At 44.7% G+C, this 21,787-nt stretch overlaps 1 protein-coding gene across 1 annotated transcript; it reads right to left on the reverse strand.

Annotated features, from left to right (window-relative positions):
* Positions 1–10,767: 10,767 nt before the first annotated feature.
* Positions 10,768–14,719, reverse strand: LOC115183307 (transcription initiation factor IIA subunit 2). The gene is made up of 4 exons (XM_029744636.1): positions 14,506–14,719; positions 12,173–12,277; positions 11,342–11,468; positions 10,768–11,117 (listed from the first exon to the last, which is right to left on the reverse strand). The coding sequence occupies exons 1-4, from the start codon at positions 14,575–14,577 to the stop codon at positions 11,095–11,097; spliced, it is 327 nt and encodes a 108-aa protein (XP_029600496.1). The 5' UTR covers positions 14,578–14,719; the 3' UTR covers positions 10,768–11,094.
* Between the last annotated feature and the right edge of the window lie 7,068 nt (positions 14,720–21,787).

Raw genomic sequence — 21,787 nt, forward strand, 5'->3', positions numbered from 1 at the left:
GCGACTACCCATCCAAACAACCGGAGCCCTGTACTCACAGGAGTGAAGACAATAGGTTTCAGACCTTGCCTCCCTCATGTGTCCCTCAGTCTTCTCCTCTTGGCCCTTCGGCACTGAGTAATATGGCGCCTCTTGGCCAACTACAACAAGGCTTGGCTTCTTCTCTTGGCCTTTCGGCCCCAATCTCTCCACAGGAGGAAGCCAACCCTCTCCGCTCGCTTGGCGCGGAATACCTTGACAAACTCGTCAAGAATTTCCCCACCTTTGACCCCGTTCCAGGTCAGCCAAACGATACTGAGACGTTCCTAGCTGACATAGAGGACACGTTGGATGGCTACCCGAACGCTACGGGTTCTGACAGGGTTTACCTGTTGAAGCGAACGTCGAATAGACACATGACAAGGTTCATTCGTGTACAACAGCAACACGTGCTAAATGACTATGCTAAACTTGCCACAGCTTTGAAATTAGAATTCAGTGGTTCTGCGACTCGCAAACACGATAGCTCACAGGCTAACACCGTCAAACAAGCTCGGAACGAATAGCCACAAGCTTACTATCATAGGCTTCGTTCAGCTTACTTTGGCCTACTCACTGAAACAGGAATGGAAGAGCTGTTACCATTCAAACAAATGTTTCTGTCAAACATGTATCCCACCTTCATTACCTACTTGGGCCCTGCAGCCCACGTTGGCTTGCCTATCTTACAACTCAGAGAGCTTGCAAGCACAGCTTTTGAGGCATCAAAAGTTCACAACGCTAAGAGCCCTGACCACTCGGTTTTGAAGTTTAACCAGGAGCACTCACTCCAGTTAGAGGGTGCATTATCAGGTATTGGAGCATCGAGAGATGACGCACAACAACAGTTTCTACGTAGCCATCAACATGACTACCGCTACAATCTACCCTTTCGCTACGTTCCTGCACCCAACCCACAAAAAGTGTCAGAGCACAAGGGTAACAAAGGGTTGAAGGACGATCAAAACGTAGACCAATGTTCTCCAGAAGTCCCACTATGGGAAGAACTTAAGCGAGAACAATTTGAGAAAAGGGTAAAAGATAAGTCACAAGGACTAGACGGGGAATTACCGGACACCAGGTCCGCAGGAATTAACACCCATAGCAAGGACGTTAAAGTTCAAATTTCTCCCGCTCTCATTCAAGACCCTATCCAGGGCCCGCTTGATCAAGAAACAAGCCCCCGGGCTTTGTCTATAGACTCTGATACAAAAGTTGCGAAGATAAAGGTCAAACGCTTCGTTAAAGCCAAGCCCACTCAAAATCGGAAAAGTCAATCTGCTTCCATCTTGAACAGACATGGCACATCACGTCGTTGCGAACGACCACTCCACTTTGTGGGGAATATGTCCACTAACCACGAATCTAAACAGCCATACCTGGAAACAGTCCTGGAGGACTGCTTAGCTTGTCATGCGCTAATTGATTCGGGTGCGACAATATCACTCATCTCTCAAACATTGTTTGATGATCTAAAAAGGGCTTTGAAGCCAACTAAACGTTGGTTAAAAGTGGAACGATGCGACACTAAACTTCGAGGGGTCACTGAGACTACCTCGCCTCTCACATTGAGAGTCATGCTGAAACTACACTTCCAGGACGTATCGCTCGTTCACCCTGTGTATGTTACCAGCCTCGAAACTGTAACCCTGCTACTTGGAGCAGACTTGATGGATCGGTTACTCCCATTGATGGATTGGAAAACCAACCAGGTATGGTCACAGGCCACAGTGCCTTCTCCACTGACCACACTGTCTTCCCCTAACGCTAGCTGCAACGCAGTCCTTCACGAGGGGTATCTGTCGAAAGCACCCCTTGGGAAAAAGACGTTTAGAAACCTCTTGGTACAAAATCCGATCCACGGAGATATTACGATATCTCGACACATTCCATCAGCCAACCTGATTGACCATTCTTTCATGATTTCGAGCCAGCTGTCTCTGTGAATAAGCAACTTCCCTCCTCCTTGCAGTCGTGCAATACGATAGTTGAGATGAACTTCTCTTGCCCTTCGGACACTTCCGCAAGCACTGCGGCCGTCTCAGCAAGTAAAACATTGATGCACAGAGTATATTATAATATAGGTTAAGTTATATTAGGAAAATTATAACTTTGTAATCTGAATATTTTTCTTGGTGCCCCGATCTCCTAGTTAATTACAATTAAACGATTAATCAGTTTAATCGCGTGATAATAATTACAGGGAGTTAATTGATAAACATGGCTTCAGTTTAATGGTACCCAAAGACACGACAACTCTATACTTTAAGTATGTTCTAACTCACATGTTGTCCAGACTGCAGTGTGGTATTTGGGTATAACAATGAGGTGATCGTCTGATAACTATCCCTGGGAGGGTCCCTGTCAGAACTAGGACAGACAAAAGATGGGTGTCTGTCTGTCTGTCTGTCTGTCTGTCTGTCTGTCTGTCTGTCTGTCTGTCTGTCTGTCTGTCTGTCTGTCTGTCTGTCTGTCTGTCTGTCTGTGTCTGTGCTGTCTGGTCTGTCTGTCGTCTGTTGTCTTCGTCTGTGTCTGTCTGTCTGTCTGTGGCTGTCTGTCCTGTCTGTCTGTCCTGTCTGTCCTGTCTGTCGGTTCTGTCCTGTCTGTTCTGTCTGTCTTGCTGCTGTCTGTCTGTCTGTCTGTCCTTCTGTCGTCTCGTCTGTCTCGTCTGTCTCGTCTCTCTCTCTCTCTCTCTCTGTCGCGCAGTGTCTCTCTGTCTCTCTGTCTGGCCACCGAATTGAGAACCCGCCGGCCGATTTGGACGCTTACATTTTTTTTTTATTTTTTTTAACATTTAAGTCATTTAGCAGACGCTCTATCTGGTTGTAGGCTTAAACCAACATCATTTAGGAGACGGGATTCTTCTTGAATAGTGTGATGGTTACATAAATGGCGCTGGTATTACTATGGTTAAACTAGGCTTCATCATTACAGCAAGGGGCACACCAGTGGATGGCGCTTGTCGGGTCCCGCCTGGCTGAACGACCGTGGATAGACAATGCCGTCATGTTTTCGAGTGGCTACATTGTTGCTCTGCACATCAATGGCATTGTTCTGTATTTGAATGGCTGATGATGTGCAGTACAGCGATAACCATGGGCTACTGTAGTCTCACATTTAAAAAAAAAATTTAATAAAAATTCTAGTCCTGTCTGTGTAGTCATTCGTTTTAATTATTAGCCCATATAATTTTCATTAAAACCAGAAATAGGGACTAGACACATATACATTAACATCTTACCAGCCAATAACAAGTTGATGTTTGTCTGATGTCTCATTGTGGACAGAAAGGACACATTCATTTTTTTATTTGACCTTTATTTAACTAGTCAGTTAAGAACAAATTCTTATTTTCAATGACGGCCTACCGGGGAACAGTGGGTTAACTGCCTTGTTTAGGGGCAGAATGACAGATTTTTACCTTGTCAGCTCAGGGATTCTATCTTGCAACCTTTCGGGTTACTGGCCCAACGCTCTAACCACTAGGCTACCTGCTGGTTACTAGTCCAACGCTCTAACCACTAGGCTACCTGCTGGTTACTGGCCCAACGCTCTAACCACTAGACTACCTGCTGGTTACTGGCCCAACGCTCTAACCACTAGGCTACCTGCTGGTTACTGGCCCAACGCTCTAACCACTAGGCTACCTGCTGGTTACTGGCCCAACGCTCTATCCACTAGCCTACCTGCTGGTTACTGGCCCAACGCTCTAACCACTAGGCTACCTGCTGGTTACTGGCCCAATGCTCTAACCACTAGGCTACCTGCTGGTTACTAGTCCAACGCTTTAACCACTAGGCTACCTGCTGGTTACTGGCCCAACGCTCTAACCACTAGGCTACCTGCTGGTTACTGGCCCAACGCTCTAACCACTAGGCTACCTGCTGGTTACTAGTCCAACGCTCTAACCACTAGGCTACCTGCTGGTTACTAGTCCAACACTCTAACCACTAGACTACCTGCTGGTTACTGGCCCAACACTCTAACCACTAGACTACCTGCTGGTTACTGGCCCAACGCTCTAACCACTAGGCTACCTGCTGGTTACTAGTCCAACACTCTAACCACTAGACTACCTGCTGGTTACTGGCCCAACGCTCTAACCACTAGGCTACCTGCTGGTTACTAGTCCAACACTCTAACCACTAGGCTACCTGCTGGTTACTGGCCCAACGCTCTAACCACTAGGCTACCTGCTGGTTACTAGTCCAACACTCTAACCACTAGGCCACCTGCTGGTTACTAGTCCAACACTCTAACCACTAGGCTACCTGCTGGTTACTGGCCCAACACTCTAACCACTAGACTACCTGCTGGTTACTGGCCCAACACTCTAACCACTAGGCTACCTGCTGGTTACTGGCCCAACACTCTAACCACTAGACTACCTGCTGGTTACTGGCCCAACACTCTAACCACTAGGCTTCCTGCTGGTTACTAGTCCAACACTCTAACCACTAGGCTACCTGCTGGTTACTGGCCCAACGCTCTAACCACTAAGCTACCTGCTGGTTACTGTTCCAACGCTCTAACCACTAGGCTACCTGCTGGTTACTGGCCCAACGCTCTAACCACTAGGCTACCTGCTGGTTACTGGCCCAACGCTCTAACCACTAGGCTACCTGCTGGTTACTAGTCCAACACTTTAACCACTAGGCTACCTGCTGGTTACTGGCCCAACGCTCTAACCACTAGGCTACCTGCTGGTTACTGGCCCAACGCTCTAACCACTAGGCTACCTGCTGGTTACTAGTCCAATGCTCTAACCACTAGGCTAACTGCTGGTTACTAGTCCAACACTCTAACCACTAGGCTACCTGCTGGTTACTAGTCCAACACTCTAACCACTAGACTACCTGCTGGTTACTGGCCCAACACTCTAACCACTAGGCTACCTGCTGGTTACTAGTCCAACACTCTAACCACTAGGCTACCTGCTGGTTACTGGCCCAACACTCTAACCACTAGACTACCTGCTGGTTACTGGCCCAACGCTCTAACCACTAGGCTGCCTGCTGGTTACTGGCCCAACGTTCTAACCACTAGGCTACCTGCTGGTTACTGGCCCAACCCTCTAACCACTAGGCTACCTGCTGGTTACTAGTCCAACACTCTAACCACTAGGCTACCTGCTGGTTACTGACCCAACGCTCTAACCACTAGGCTACCTGCTGGTTACTAGTCCAACACTCTAACCACTAGGCTACCTGCTGGTTATTGTCCCAACGCTCTAACCACTAGGCTACCTGCTGGTTACTAGTCCAACACTCTAACCACTAGACTACCTGCTGGTTACTGGCCCAACGCTCTAACCACTAGGCTGCCTGCTGGTTACTGGCCCAACGTTCTAACCACTAGGCTACCTGCTGGTTACTGGCCCAACCCTCTAACCACTAGGCTACCTGCTGGTTACTGGCCCAACACTCTAACCACTAGGCTACCTGCTGGTTACTAGTCCAACACTCTAACCACTAGGCTACCTGCTGGTTACTAGTCCAACACTCTAACCACTAGGCTACCTGCTGGTTACTGACCCAACGCTCTAACCACTAGACTACCTGCTGGTTACTGGCCCAACGCTCTAACCACTAGGCTACCTGCTGGTTACTAGTCCAACACTCTAACCACTAGGCTACCTGCTGGTTACTAGTCCAACACTCTAACCACTAGGCTACCTGCTGGTTACTGGCCCAACGCTCTAACCACTAGACTACCTGCTGGTTACTGACCCAATGCTCTAACCACTAGGCTACCTGCTGGTTACTGGCCCAACGCTCTAACCACTAGGCTACCTGCTGGTTACTGACCCAACGCTCTAACCACTAGGCTACCTGCTGGTTACTAGTCCAACACTCTAACCACTAGGCTACCTGCTGGTTACTGGCCCAACGCTCTAACCACTAGGCTACCTGCTGGTTACTGACCCAACGCTCTAACCACTAGGCTACCTGCTGGTTACTAGTCCAACACTCTAACCACTAGGCTACCTGCTGGTTACTGGCCCAACGCTCTAACCACTAGGCTACCTGCTGGTTACTGGCCCAACGCTCTAACCACTAGGCTACCTGCTGGTTACTAGTCCAACACTCTAACCACTAGGCTACCTGCTGGTTACTGGCCCCGCGCTCTAACCACTAGGCTACCTGCTGGTTACTAGTCCAACACTCTAACCACTAGGCTACCTGCTGGTTACTAGTCCAACCCTCTAACCACTAGGCTACCTGCTGGTTACTGGCCCAACGCTCTAACCACTAGGCTACCTGCTGGTTACTGACCCAACGCTCTAACCACTAGGCTACCTGCTGGTTACTGGCCCAACGCTCTAACCACTAAGCTACCTGCTGGTTACTGGCCCAACGCTCTAACCACTAGGCTACCTGCTGGTTACTAGTCCAACACTCTAACCACTAGGCTACCTGCTGGTTACTGGCCCAACGCTCTAACCACTAGGCTACCTGCTGGTTACTGACCCAACGCTCTAACCACTAGGCTACCTGCTGGTTACTAGTCCAACGCTCTAACCACTAGGCTACCTGCCGCCACATCCCAACAGACAACAGTCAATGCAATATTCATATGACTATAGACTATATATACAAACGTTTGTGGACACCACTTCAAATTAGTGGATTCGGCTATTTCAGTCACATCCGTTGCTGACAGGTGTATAAAATCGAACACACCGCCATGCGATCTCCATAGACAAACATTGGCACTAGAATGGTCTTATTGAAGAGCTCAGTGACATTCAACGTGGCACCGTCATAGGATGCCACCTTTCTAACAAGTCAGTTCATCAAATGTCTGCCCTGCTACAGCTGCCTCGGTCACCTGGAAGTGCTGTTATTGTGAAGTGGAAACATCTAGGAGCAACAACGGCTCAGCCGCGAAGTGGTAGGCCACACAAGCTCACAGAACAGGACCACCGAGTGCTGAAGCGCTGAAGTGTATAGTGCGTAAAAATTGTCTGTCTTCGGTTGCAACACTCACTACCGAATTCCAAACTGCCTCTGGAAGCAACGTCAGCACAATAACTGTTGGTCAAGAGCTTCATGAAATGGGTTTCCATGGCCGAGCAGCTGCACACAAGCCTAAGATCACCATGCGAGGAGATGCCAGGAGAACGCTACCTGCCCCAATGCATAGTGCCAACTGTAAAGTTTGGTGGAGGAGGAATAATGGTTCGGGCTAGACCCCTTAGTTCCAGTGAAGGGAAATCTTAATGCTACAGCGTACAGTGACATTCTAGATGATTCTGTCCTTCCAACTTTGTGACCACAGTTTGGGGAAGGCCCTTTCCTGTTTCAGCATGACAATACCCCCGTGCACAAAGTGAGGTCCATACAGAAATGGTTTGTTGAGATTGGTGTGGAAGAACATGACTGGTCTGCACAGAGCCCTGACCTCAACCCCATCAAACACCTTTGGGATGAATTGGCACGCCGACTGTGAGCCAGGCCTAATCGGCCAACATAGATGCCCGACCTCATTAATGCTCTTGTGGAAGCAATGTTCCAACATCTAGTGGAAAGCCTTCCCAGAACAGTGGAGGCTGTTATAGCAGTAAAGGGGGGACCAACTACATATTAATGCCCATGATTTTGGAATGAGATGTTCGACGAGCTGGTGTCCGCATACTTTTGGTCATGTAGTGTATATATTCTGAGTGTATAAAACATTAGGAACACCTGCTCTTTCCCTGACAGACTGACCAGGTGAATCCAGGTGAAAGCTATGATCCCTTATTGATGTCACCTGTTAAATCCACTTCAATCAGTGTAGATGAAGGGGAGGAGACAGGTTAAAGAAGGATTTTTAAGTCTTGGGACATGGATTGTGTATGTGTGCCATTCAGAAAGTAAATGGGCAAGACAAAAGATTTAAGTGCCTTTGAATGGGGTATGGTAGTACAGTAGGTGCTGGGCGCACTGGTTTGAGTGTGTCAAGAACTGCAACGCTGCTGGGTTTTTCCACACTCAACAGTTTTCTGTGTGTATCAAGAATGGTCCACCACCCAAAGGACATCCAGCCAACTTGACACAACTGTGGGAAGTATTGGAGTCAACATGGACTAGAATCCCTGTGGAACGCTTTGGACACCTTGTAGAGTCCCTGCCCCGACGAATTGAGGCTGTTCTGAGGGCAAAAGGGGGGTGCAACTCAATATTAGGAAGGTGTTCCTAATGTTTTGTAAACTCAGTGTATATAGCCTAGTCAGGTCCAAAATTATTGGCCCGTTGATAAAGATGAGCAAAAAAGGCTGTATAAAAAAAAAAATGCTTTATTGTATGCTCTAAAAATTGGGAAATTATATTATTTTATACTAACACAGAGAAATATATTTTTGTTTAACAAGTAATACTTTTTTCTGTCTGAAAAAAATAGAGGTCAAAATTATTGGCACCCCTGTTTTCAATACCTTGCGATGATAACTGAGTCTTTTTCTAAAAATCGTTAATGAGATTGGAGAAAACTTTGGGAGGAATCTTAGACCAATCTTCCATACAGAATCTGTCCAGATCCTTGATATCCTTTGTCTGCTCTTATGGACTGACATCTTCAATGGGGACAATTATGGACTGTCTTCTTCAGATGGGGACAATTATGGACTGTCTTCTTCAATGGGGACAATTATGGACTGTCTTCTTCAGATGGGGACAATTATGGACTGTCTTCTTCAATGGGGACAATTATGGACTGTCTTCTTCAATGGGGACAATTATGGACTGTCTTCTTCAGATGGGGACAATTATGGACTGTCTTCTTCAGATGGGGACAATTATGGACTGTCTTCTTCAGATGGGGACAATTATGGACTGTCTTCTTCAATGGGGACAATTATGGACTGTCTTCTTCAATGGGGACAATTATGGACTGTCTTCTTCAATGGGACTTCTTCAATGGGGACAATTATGGACTGTCTTCTTCAATGGGGACAATTATGGACTGTCTTCTTCAATGGGGACAATTATGGACTGTCTTCTTCAATGGGGACAATTATGGACTGCCTTCTTCAATGGGGACAATTATGGACTGTCTTCTTCAATGGGGACAATTATGGACTGCCTTCTTCAATGGGGCTCCGTGAGGCTGAGATGACCATTGCAAAATGTTGATTTAGTCGTCAATTTCTTTGTGAAATTTCATGTGTGCTATTATCTCGCTGGAAGATCCACTGCTGGTAGAAGGAAAACAGGTTTTTGGTTAAAATGTCCCGGTACTGGGTAAAGTTCATGATGACGTTGACCCTAACAAGGGCCCCAGCACCAGTGGAAGCAAAACATAAAATATCCACCACCATATTTTTTACAGTAGGTATGGGATCCTTTTCTGCTTATCACATATTTCTTTCAACACCAAACCCTGGCCAAAGAGCTCTATTTTCATCTAATCTGACCATAACACCGGATCCAATTATATTTGTTGGATGACATGAAAATAGCAATAATAATATTCAGAGTCAATTGACTACTAACTCGGCCATCTGAAACTTCATGTGAGCAGTCTCTTTTTGCTCCTACTCATTCAGTCAAGCCTCTCTTCCTGTCATGTGATATTTCAGCTTTATAATGCCATTCGCTCCTACTCATTCAGTCAAGCCTCTCTTCCTGTCATGTGATATTCAGCTTTATAATGCCATTACCACACAACAGTACATTGGAGTGGGAAACACTACTCTAAACTGACTCCTTATCAGTCTTCTCTTCCTCTCCTAGTGATTTGGGTCACAGCTGGTCTGCCAGAGGGAATCTGAGGTGTGGAGGGGAGGGGTGAGTTGGTACCTTGGCCTGGCTGAGTGGTGAGAGAAACAAACAAACAACCAGCCACTAGCCTGGCTGTATAATGTATAGGAAGACACGGCATGACAATGATAGAAGTGGTGGCTAAAGCATATATAGTGTGGGACTAACCACCACAGCAGTATAGCCTTCCCTGTAGCTCAGTTGGTAGAGCATGGTGTTTGCAACACCAGGGTTGTGGGTTCGATTCCCACGGGGGGCCAGCACAGAAAAAAAAAAATGTATGAAATTGTATAAAATGTATACATTCACTACTGTAAGTCGCTCTGGATAAGAGCGTCTGCTAAATGACTAAAATGTAAAATGTAAAATGCAGTATTGCGACACAAATACCTTTGTACAACCCATTCTATATAACTGAACTAAAGGACTATCGCCCCCGTAGCACTTCTTTCATATGTATATACTGTGTTCTAGCCAAGGCCTTCCTATGCATCTATTGCTATACACTCTTCTATCCTACAGATATACTATATCCACACTGTCTATACATCACCACACATACGTATTTATACTACGGACTCCAACATTGCTCGTCGTAATATTTATACTTTTCTTAATTCCATTCTTTTTCCTTTTAGATTAGTGTGTATCGTTAGATATTACTGCACTGTTTGGGAGCTAGGAACACAAGCATTTCGCTACACCCACAATAACATCTGCTAAATGTGTACGCGACCAATACAATTGGATAAGCTTCTATCCAAAGAACACAGACAGTGGATAGCGATACAAGTCCAATACCAGCCATTGCAGTTGAAGCAATGGCTTTACAGAGCAAGTCGTTGTCAGGAGGACGGTCACGTGTGTTTTAGGAGCAGAGGATCCACGATCACTCCGTTGCGGATGAGTAAGGAAGATATACTGTAAAAAAAAATAAAAAATTTAAACACAGTGACGTGACATTTGTTTCAAATGCAGTTTCTCACCCAGAAATAATAAGTCTCCATATTTTAAATAAAAGTTTATTAAAGGTTAACAAGCTCAACAACAGTAACTAAACTGAAAAGGCAGTTCTAAGAAACAAATGTATTTAAAAAAAGTCATGCAAGCAATATCCAAGGCTTTGACTGGTCCATTCACTCCCATTGATTCAGATGGTGGTATATACACTTAAACCCTTGTGTGTGTGTGTGTGTGTGTGTGTGTGTCTCTTCTTTACAGCCATTACTGTAATAAATTATATATATACAGTCCTGTCTGTCTGTGATATGGGGTGGTCTCTCTCCACCCTCCTCTTCATCAGTAACGTCTCAGCTGATGCCATCGACTTCGTTCACTCTGCAGCATTACCAGTGTCTGATACGAGAAAAGAAGCTGGTCAGGTAAGTCTGGTAATAAATTGTGCATTTCAATGACAATCTGCAAATGGGTCTAAATCAAAATCAAACTACTGTGTGAGAAATAGTCATTCACTTTGTCTTATACTTGGAAGAGAAGTGTGCAATCTAGTTCTAACGGAGTCTGTTTGAAGATGAAGAGAAAAATGGCCTGAGAGAGAAAACAAAAAAAAGTGAACCTACTTTTCCCATCGCAGGCGACTATCTTGACTTTGTCCACCTTGACCAGATCTGTCACCTCCCTGAACTCCACATCATTCAGAACGAAGGTCCACACGTTGTCACAGAATCTATAGGTGTTTAGTGACCCCTAGAGGCGAGAGAATGTCACAACACATTAAAAAAAAGCTGTACAAAGCAGAACGGCATTTTAACCAAATGATATATTAATAAAACAAACCTACAGCTATGATTTCAGCTCATGTTGATGTATTAATAAAACAAACCTACAGCTATGATTTCAGCTCATGTTGATGTATTAATAAAACAAACCTACAGCTATGATTTCAGCTCATGTTCAACCAGGGATGGGAAAGCTTATCTTACGTGTGGGTGAAAGCTCTTGCTCCGGCCAAAAACAGTCATCTGTTTCAACTAACCAATTGTGTACATAATTATATTACATTCTTCTACTACTTATTATTTGACTTTGATTATATTGATATTGTACTGCACTGTTGAGGGAGCTTGCAAGTAAACATTAGGCTGCACCGTTTATACCAGTTGTAAACTGTGTACGTGACAAATAAACTTTGATTTGATTTAACCATAACCTTCAATACAGTCTTTGTTGAATCAGCTGTGATGTTGCTTTGGCTAGAGAGAAAACCTGCACCTGTCCCAGCCCTCGCACCCGTATTTGTCCCCATTTTTAAGGTAGGTGCAAACAGGGGAGTAATAATTAGTCCAAACAGTTGTGTTTTGCCCATGAAAACAAGAGTTTCTATTAGAGAAATTCAGGTCGGTCTCTTCCTCGTTTCGTTTGCTTCCTAGTGAACACAAGCCAGTCCTCACCTTAAAGTTGACCCTGTTGCGAACCCGGTTGGCCAGCGCTGTGTTGATGGCTTTGTCAAACTGGAGGAGAACTTGAAGCGCTAACTGCGGCGTGATCTGTTGGGTCTAGGAAAATAGATAGACAACCGTTTTTCATTTCATCATGACTCAAGTTAACATTGTAAGAAATATACTGCTCCAAAAAATAAAGGGAACACTTAAACAACACATCCTAGATCTGAATGAAATAAATAATCTTATTAAATACTTTTTTCTTTACATAGTTGAATGTGCTGACAACAAAATCACACAAAAATAATCAATGGAAATCCAATTTATCAACCCATGGAGGTCTGGATTTGGAGTCACACTCAAAATTAAAGTGGAAAACCACACTACAGGCTGATCCAACTTTGATGTAATGTCCTTAAAACAAGTCAAAATGAGGCTCAGTAGTGTGTGTGGCCTCCACGTGCCTGTATGACCTCCCTACAACGCCTGGGCATGCTCCTGATGAGGTGGCGGATGGTCTCCTGAGGGATCTCCTCCCAGACCTGGACTAAAGCATCCGCCAACTCCTGGACAGTCTGTGGTGCAACGTGGCGTTGGTGGATGGAGCGAGACATGATGTCCCAGATGTGCTCAATTGGATTCAGGTCTGGGGAACGGGCGGGCCAGTCCATAGCATCAATGCCTTCCTCTTGCAGGAACTGCTGACACACTCCAGCCACATGAGGTCTAGCATTGTCTTGCATTAGGAGGAACCCAGGGCCAACCGCACCAGCATATGGTCTCACAAGGGGTCTGAGGATCTCATCTCGGTACCTAATGGCAGTCAGGCTACCTCTGGCGAGCACATGGAGGGCTGTGCGGCCCCCCCAAAGAAATGCCACCCCACATGACTGACCCACCGCCAAACCGGTCATGCTGGAGGATGTTGCAGGTAGCAGAACGTTCTCCACGGCGTCTCCAGACTCTGTCACGTGCTCAGTGTGAACCTGCTTTCATCTGTGAAGAGCACAGGGCGCCAGTGGCGAATTTGCCAATCTTGGTGTTCTCTGGCAAATGCCAAACGCCTGCACGGTGGTGGGCTGAATGCACAACCCTCACCTGTGGACGTCAGGCCCTCATACCACCCTCATGGAGTCTGTTTCTGACCGTTTGAGCAGACATGCACATTTGTGGCCTGCTGGAGGTCATTTTGCAGGGCTCTGGCAGTGCTCCTCCTTGCACAAAGGCGGAGGTAGCGGTCCTGCTGCTGGGTTGTTGCCCTCCTACGGCCTCCTCCACGTCTCCTGATGTACTGGCCTGTCTCCTGGTAGCGCCTCCATGCTCTGGACACTACGCTGACAGACACAGCAAATCTTCTTGCCACAGCTCGCATTGATGTGCCATCCTGGATGAGCTGCACTACCTGAGCCGCTTGTGTGGGTTGTAGACTCCGTCTCATGCTACCACTAGAGTGAAAGCACCGCCAGCATTCAAGTGACCAAAACATCAGCCAGGAAGCATAGGAACTGAGAGGTGGTCTGTGGTCCCCACCTGCAGAACCACTCCTTTATTGGAGGTGTCTTGCTAATTGCCTATAATTTCCACCTGTTGTCTATTCCATTTGCACAACAGCATGTGAAATTTATTGTCAATCAGTGTTGCTTCCTAAGTGGACAGTTTGATTTCACAGAAGTGTGATTGACTTGGAGTTACATTGTGTTGTTTAAGTGTTCCCTTTATTTTTTTGAGCAGTGTATATACCTAGCTACTGTTTTCAGATGAGTAGCTAACAGTAGCTGGTAAAGTATAATAGCTAGTGATTGAGAAGTGCTGGAGTGAAGCTTGAACCAGAAATCCTGAATTTACTGAGTTAATGCACCACCACCAGCTTTACCTAGTCGTGCATACGCGGATAACAGCTAACTAATGAGCCAGTTACTAGCTATCAGAGAACTAGCAATGGAAATGTAGTGAATCCAAATAACGTTACTCATCACTACTGACTTTGGCTAAATTAAGCTGGCTGTTTTTCACCGATCAAAACTGAGCCTGTAAATTAGCTTTCTCGAACTAATATTTTAGCTTCTTCGTTCAAATCAGACGTCACTGCAGCCATTTATGGAGATGCTTCTTGTTAGCGTGGCTAACTAGTTAGCTAGCTATGTAGAAGACGAGAAGGTAACTAGCTAGCTAACCAGTTATTTCTCGTGAAAGATAACACCTTTCAGATATCGAAGTTAACGATGGATAATGTGGCTTCATAATTAGCTCGCTAACTTAACTTGCTATCCCAAACAAAGTGCAACTAGATAACGTTAGCTAATTATCTAGCTAGCTTGGAAGCTAGCATAGCTGGTGTTTACCTGAATTAGCTCGTCAAGGCTCTCTTGCAGACTGTTTCCTAGCGTCGTATTTCTGTAGAGCTGGTATGCCATTGTAATAAATTAATTTACTAGTAAGATTGTGCACAATTCACTACCAAAGTACGATTTACTAGCGGAATTTAACCAATAGTACGCGGTGTTTTCAGAAACCGACCTGTGAGCCCCCGACTACGGAACACCGCGGAGGACAAACACAATATTACGTATCGTATATTCCCCCCCAGAACCTTCAGAAAGCGTTTATACCGGTGAGAACCGCTAGATGGTAGCAGATGACAGAAGAACAGGGTGATTCACTAGAACTGTATCTGTACTGTAGAAAGAAAAGTCTGCAAGGGTACTGTTATCTGTGGATAAGAGACGGAAGACTATTGATTGTGTATCATGTTTTTATTGACTGACAAAAGGTTTGTGTCAATGCAATATTAATAAAAAATAAAAAAATAGTATATATTTTTTTTCAACAATTATACAATTATCATCTTAAAATGAAATACTTTTTGGGATTCCATCAGTTGAGTACAATTTCAAAAGCAACAAACAAGCATGTTATGAAAAGGAATATAAACTGTAAAGTACTTTTTTTTGTGAATACTTAGATATTTTAGTTCCTTTTGAAAATGATGTATTATCAACAATACTGTTTATAAAGACTAATGATGTTAACTCCCAAATCACCCATTCATATGTTCCCCCCCCCCCCCTCCACAGTAATCTCTTACATTAATCAGTAAAGAGCAGTCTCTCAGCTTTGTGATACGAAAATAAAAAAAAAACACTCAACTTTGTTGATCACTTTTTTTTTTAATCACACTGGAAGAGACAGTGTCAAGGCTAATGCTAACAGAACAGAGTTATTCGTTAGAGATGCCAGAGTAGGATAAATGCATCTGCCCACAGATGCTTGAATAAGCATTTATATATACAAAACACCAGATAAATCATGGTTAGAGCAAGGTGGAGATTTTGTCAACTTCATTTCAACATTATACATGGTTGTTTTGGTAATGCATAGATCTATTGAAGGAGCGGATTTGAAATGACACTTTTTTTTAAAATTTCTTTCTTCTTTTTTTTTTAAATACAGAGAATATAAATAAAAGGAAATTACATTGTAAATATGTCAGAGCAGGTAATGCAATTATTTGGACAAAGTCGGGGACTGGTGGGCTCAACATAAACCAAAACTATTGACATTGATCTATGTATCTATCTATTCAGTTTCCCCCAGAATAAAAGTCATTGAGTTCAATTAACTTATTTATATGTCCTTACAGTGGTATGTTAAGAGAGGAGGAGGGGTTTACAGTGGTATGTTAATGTAGGAGGAGGGGTTTACAGTGGTATGTTAATAGAGGAGCAGGGGTTTACAGTGGTATGTTAAGAGAGGAGGAGGGGTTTACAGTGGTATGTTAAGAGAGGAGGAGGGGTTTACAGTGGTATGTTAAGAGAGGAGGAGGGGTTTACAGTGGTATGTTAATAGAGGAGGAGGGGTTTACAGTGGTATGTTAATAGAGGAGCAGGGGTTTACAGTGGTATGTTAATAGAGGAGGAGGGGTTTACAGTGGTATGTTAATAGAGGAGGCGGGGTTTACAGTGGTATGTTAATAGAGGAGGAGGGGTTTACAGTGGTATGTGTTAATGGAGGAGGCGGGGTTTACAGTGGTATGTTAATAGAGGAGGCGGGGTTTACTGTGGTATGTTAATAGAGGAGGCGGGGTTTACAGTGGTATGTTAATAGAGGAGGCGGGGTTTACAGTGGTATGTTAATGGAGGAGGCGGGGTTTACAGTGGTATGTGTTAATGGAGGAGGAGTGGTTTACAGTGGTATGTTAATGTTGGAGGAGGGGTTTTCAGTGGTATGTGTTGATGGAGGAGGCGGGGTTTACAGGGGTATGTGTTAATAGGGGAGGCGGGGTTTACAGTGGTATGTGTTAATGGAGGAGGCGGGGTTTACAGTGGTATGTTAATATAGGTGGTGGGGTTTACAGTGGTATGTGTTAATGGAGGAGGCGGGGTTTACAGTGGTATGTTAATGTAGGAGGTGGGGTTTACAGTGGTATGTTAATGGAGGAGGAGGGGTTTACAGTGGTATGTGTTAATGGAGGAGGTGGGGTTTACAGTGGTATGTTAATAGAGGAGCAGGGGTTTACAGTGGTATGTTAATAGAGGAGCAGGGGTTTACAGTGGTATGTTAATGGAGGAGGCGGGGTTTACAGTGGTATGTTAATGTAGGAGGCGGGGTTTACAGTGGTATGTTAATGGAGGAGGCGGGGTTTACAGTGGTATGTTAATGGAGGAGGAGGGGTTTACAGTGGTATGTTAATGGAGGAGGAGGGGTTTACAGTGGTATGTTAATGGCGGAGGCGGGGTTTACAGTGGTATGTTAATGGAGGAGGAGGGGTTTACAGTGGTATGTTAATGGAGGAGGAGGGGTTTACAGTGGTATGTTAATGGAGGAGGTGGGGTTTACAGTGGTATGTTAATGGAGGAGGTGGGGTTTACAGTGGTATGTTAATGGAGGAGGTGGGGTTTACAGTGGTATGTTAATGGAGGAGGTGTGGTGCAGAGCAGTAGATGATGATCAATAGAGAAAACAGGAAGGAAATGGGTACTACTTCCTTCGTTTAATTACTGTGTCAAACTGAATTACATAACCAATCACAAAACAAGCACACAGCAGCAGATATGGCTTATCTACTGTGTGTGTGTGTGTGTGTGTGTGTGTGTGTGTGTGTGTGTGTGTGTGTGTGTGTGTGTGTGTGTGTGTGTGTGTGTGTGTGTGTGTGTGTGTGTGTGTGTGTGTGTGTGTGTGTGTACACCAAAGTGTTTCCATCACAACATCACAGCTCAGCTCAACATTTAAGTTGTTTCCCCAGCATGTACATCTCTGTTAAACTGTACAGTTTAACAGTGATGTAGTGCAGTGGAAGTTGGTACATCCTGGGGATTGGATGGACTGTACAGTTTAACAGTGATGTAGTGCAGTGGAAGTTGGTACATCCTGGGGATTGGATGGACTGTACAGTTTAACAGTGATGTAGTGCAGTGGAAGTTGGTACATCCTGGGGATTGGATGGACTGTACAGTTTAACAGTGATGTACTGCAGTGGAAGTTGGTACATGCTGGGGATTGGATGGACTGTACAGTTTAACAGTGATGTAGTGCAGTGGAAGTTGGTACATCCTGGGGATTGGATGGACTGTACAGTTTAACAGTGATGTAGTGCAGTGGAAGTTGGTACATCCTGGGGATTGGATGGACTGTACAGTTTAACAGTGATGTAGTGCAGTGGAAGTTGGTACATCCTGGGGATTGGATGGACTGTACAGTTTAACAGTGATGTACTGCAGTGGAAGTTGGTACATGCTGGGGATTGGATGGACTGTACAGTTTAACAGTGATGTAGTGCAGTGGAAGTTGGTACATCCTGGGGATTGGATGGACTGTACAGTTTAACAGTGATGTACTGCAGTGGAAGTTGGTACATGCTGGGGATTGGATGGACTGTACAGTTTAACAGTGATGTACTGCAGTGGAAGTTGGTACATCCTGGGGATTGGATGGACTGTACAGTTTAACAGTGATGTACTGCAGTGGAAGTTGGTACATGCTGGGGATTGGATGGACTGTACAGTTTAACAGTGATGTACTGCAGTGGAAGTTGGTACATCCTGGGGATTGGATGGACTGTACAGTTTAACAGTGATGTAGTGCAGTGGAAGTTGGTACATGCTGGGGATTGGATGGACTGTACAGTTTAACAGTGATGTAGTGCAGTGGAAGTTGGTACATGCTGGGGATTGGATGGACTGTACAGTTTAACAGTGATGTAGTGCAGTGGAAGTTGGTACATGCTGGGGATTGGATGGACTGTACAGTTTAACAGTGATGTAGTGCAGTGGAAGTTGGTACATGCTGGGGATTGGATGGACTGTACAGTTTAACAGTGATGTACTGCAGTGGAAGTTGGTACATGCTGGGGATTGGATGGACTGTACAGTTTAACAGTGATGTAGTGCAGTGGAAGTTGGTACATCCTGGGGATTGGATGAACTGTACAGTTTAACAGTGATGTAGTGCAGTGGAAGTTGGTACATCCTGGGGATTGGATGGACTGTACAGTTTAACAGTGATGTAGTGCAGTGGAAGTTGGTACATCCTGGGGATTGGATGGACTGTACAGTTTAACAGTGATGTAGTGCAGTGGAAGTTGGTACATGCTGGGGATTGGATGGACTGTACAGTTTAACAGTGATGTAGTGCAGTGGAAGTTGGTACATGCTGGGGATTGGATGGACTGTACAGTTTAACAGTGATGTACTGCAGTGGAAGTTGGTACATGCTGGGGATTGGATGGACTGTACAGTTTAACAGTGATGTAGTGCAGTGGAAGTTGGTACATCCTGGGGATTGGATGGACTGTACAGTTTAACAGTGATGTACTGCAGTGGAAGTTGGTACATCCTGGGGATTGGATGGACTGTACAGTTTAACAGTGATGTAGTGCAGTGGAAGTTGGTACATCCTGGGGATTGGATGGACTGTACAGTTTAACAGTGATGTAGTGCAGTGGAAGTTGGTACATGCTGGGGATTGGATGGACTGTACAGTTTAACAGTGATGTAGTGCAGTGGAAGTTGGTACATGCTGGGGATTGGATGGACTGTACAGTTTAACAGTGATGTAGTGCAGTGGAAGTTGGTACATCCTGGGGATTGGATGGACTGTACAGTTTAACAGTGATGTAGTGCAGTGGAAGTTGGTACATGCTGGGGATTGGATGGACTGTACAGTTTAACAGTGATGTACTGCAGTGGAAGTTGGTACATGCTGGGGATTGGATGGACTGTACAGTTTAACAGTGATGTAGTGCAGTGGAAGTTGGTACATCCTGGGGATTGGATGGACTGTACAGTTTAACAGTGATGTAGTGCAGTGGAAGTTGGTACATCCTGGGGATTGGATGGACTGTACAGTTTAACAGTGATGTAGTGCAGTGGAAGTTGGTACATCCTGGGGATTGGATGGACTGTACAGTTTAACAGTGATGTAGTGCAGTGGAAGTTGGTACATCCTGGGGATTGGATGGACTCTACAGTTTAACAGTGATGTAGTGCAGTGGAAGTTGGTACATCCTGGGGATTGGATGGACTGTACAGTTTAACAGTGATGTAGTGCAGTGGAAGTTGGTACATGCTGGGGATTGGATGGACTGTACAGTTTAACAGTGATGTACTGCAGTGGAAGTTGGTACATGCTGGGGATTGGATGGACTGTACAGTTTAACAGTGATGTACTGCAGTGGAAGTTGGTACATCCTGGGGATTGGATGGACTGTACAGTTTAACAGTGATGTACTGCAGTGGAAGTTGGTACATCCTGGGGATTGGATGGACTGTACAGTTTAACAGTGATGTACTGCAGTGAAAGTTGGTACATGCTGGGGATTGGATGGACTGTACAGTTTAACAGTGATGTAGTGCAGTGAAAGTTGGTACATCCTGGGGATTGGATGGACTGTACAGTTTAACAGTGATGTACTGCAGTGGAAGTTGGTACATGTTGGGGATTGGATGGACTGTACAGTTTAACAGTGATGTAGTGCAGTGAAAGTTGGTACATCCTGGGGATTGGATGGACTGTACAGTTTAACAGTGATGTAGTGCAGTGGATGTTGGTACATGCTGGGGATTGGATGGACTGTACAGTTTAACAGTGATGTACTGCAGTGAAAGTTGCAAACATGAAATGAACAATATAACACCACTTTTTAACTTAAAGATTGTGAAAATGTGTGGAGCCAATTTGGTAAATAACTGGTTTTGTCTGGTTCTTTTTAACGGATCCTATTGAAGTAATGTGGATTACGGGGTGTATAGATATCATTATTAATGATCACGCAGGCTAAAAGAAAAGCAGATCGCGTTCCAATCTGGTGTGATGTTTGGCTAAATGAATATTTAACAGCTGATGAAATATTAACGGGGAACTAATGAGGGAAACATTAGAAAACAGCACGATAAGTGCACTTCGAACTGCGTGGCGTACAAAATGTTTTGCGGTGTTTTTACAGTACAGAACCATGCGGCGTCACAAATGCTACCCTACTTCCTTTATAGTGCACTATATTAGACTAGAGCCCTATGGACCCTGGTCAAAAGTAGTGCACTAAATAGGGAATAGGGTGCCATTTGCGCCCTTTTTTTTTACTGCCCACACTAACCATTAGTCTAATTTGAACTCTGCTGTCAGAACAGTTTGTTTTCAATATGCCAGTCGTTAGGACGACTCACAAGGTCTGTGTTCCAGTAGGCAGCAGGGTTAGGAAATTAATCCTATTAGCTTTCTACTCTGTTTCTACATCCACAAATAGCATCCTATTCCCTATATAGTGGTACTACTATAGACCAGAGCCCTATTCCCTATATAGTACACTACTATAGACCAGAGCCCTATTCCCTATATAGTGGTACTGCTATAGACCAGAGCCCTATTCCCTATATAGTGGTACTGCTATAGACCAGAGCCCTATTCCCTATATAGTGGTACTACTATAGACAAGAGCCCTATTCCCTATATAGTAGTACTACTATAGACCAGAGCCCTATTCCCTATATAGTGGTACTACTATAGACCAGGGCCCTATTCCCTATATAGTGGTACTACTATAGACCAGAGCCCTATTCCCTATATAGTGGTACTACTATAGACCAGAGCCCTATTCCCTATATAGTGGTACTGCTATAGACCAGAGCCCTATTCCCTATATAGTGGTACTACTATAGACCAGAGCCCTATTCCCTATATAGTGCACTACTTTTGACCAGGACCCTATTCCCTATATAGTGGTACTACTATAGACCAGGGCCCTATTCCCTATATAGTGCACTACTTTTGACCAGGACCCTATTCCCTATATAGTGGTACTACTTTTGACCAGGACCCTATTCCCTATATAGTGCACTACTTTTGACCAGGACCCATAGAGTTCCATTTGGGATGCAGACAGGGTAGTAGAAGGATAATGTCCTGTGTTTGCTCTGGCTCTTGTTTCCTTTGACCATAATAAGATGTTTTGGTGTCCAAAAAAACTATACTTTTAAAGAATAACTTGCAAGACCTCTGAATTTAACCCGTATTCAGTCAATGTGTAATTGTCCTACTTTTACAACAAAGTTATTTTGTAAAATCCAATAAACAGTATGCACTTTGTAATGCTTACAAATGCTTCCATATTTTGAGTCATTGTACATTTTC

Source organism: Salmo trutta, unplaced genomic scaffold, assembly GCF_901001165.1.
Source record: "Salmo trutta unplaced genomic scaffold, fSalTru1.1, whole genome shotgun sequence".
Taxonomy (NCBI): Eukaryota; Metazoa; Chordata; class Actinopteri; order Salmoniformes; family Salmonidae; genus Salmo; species Salmo trutta.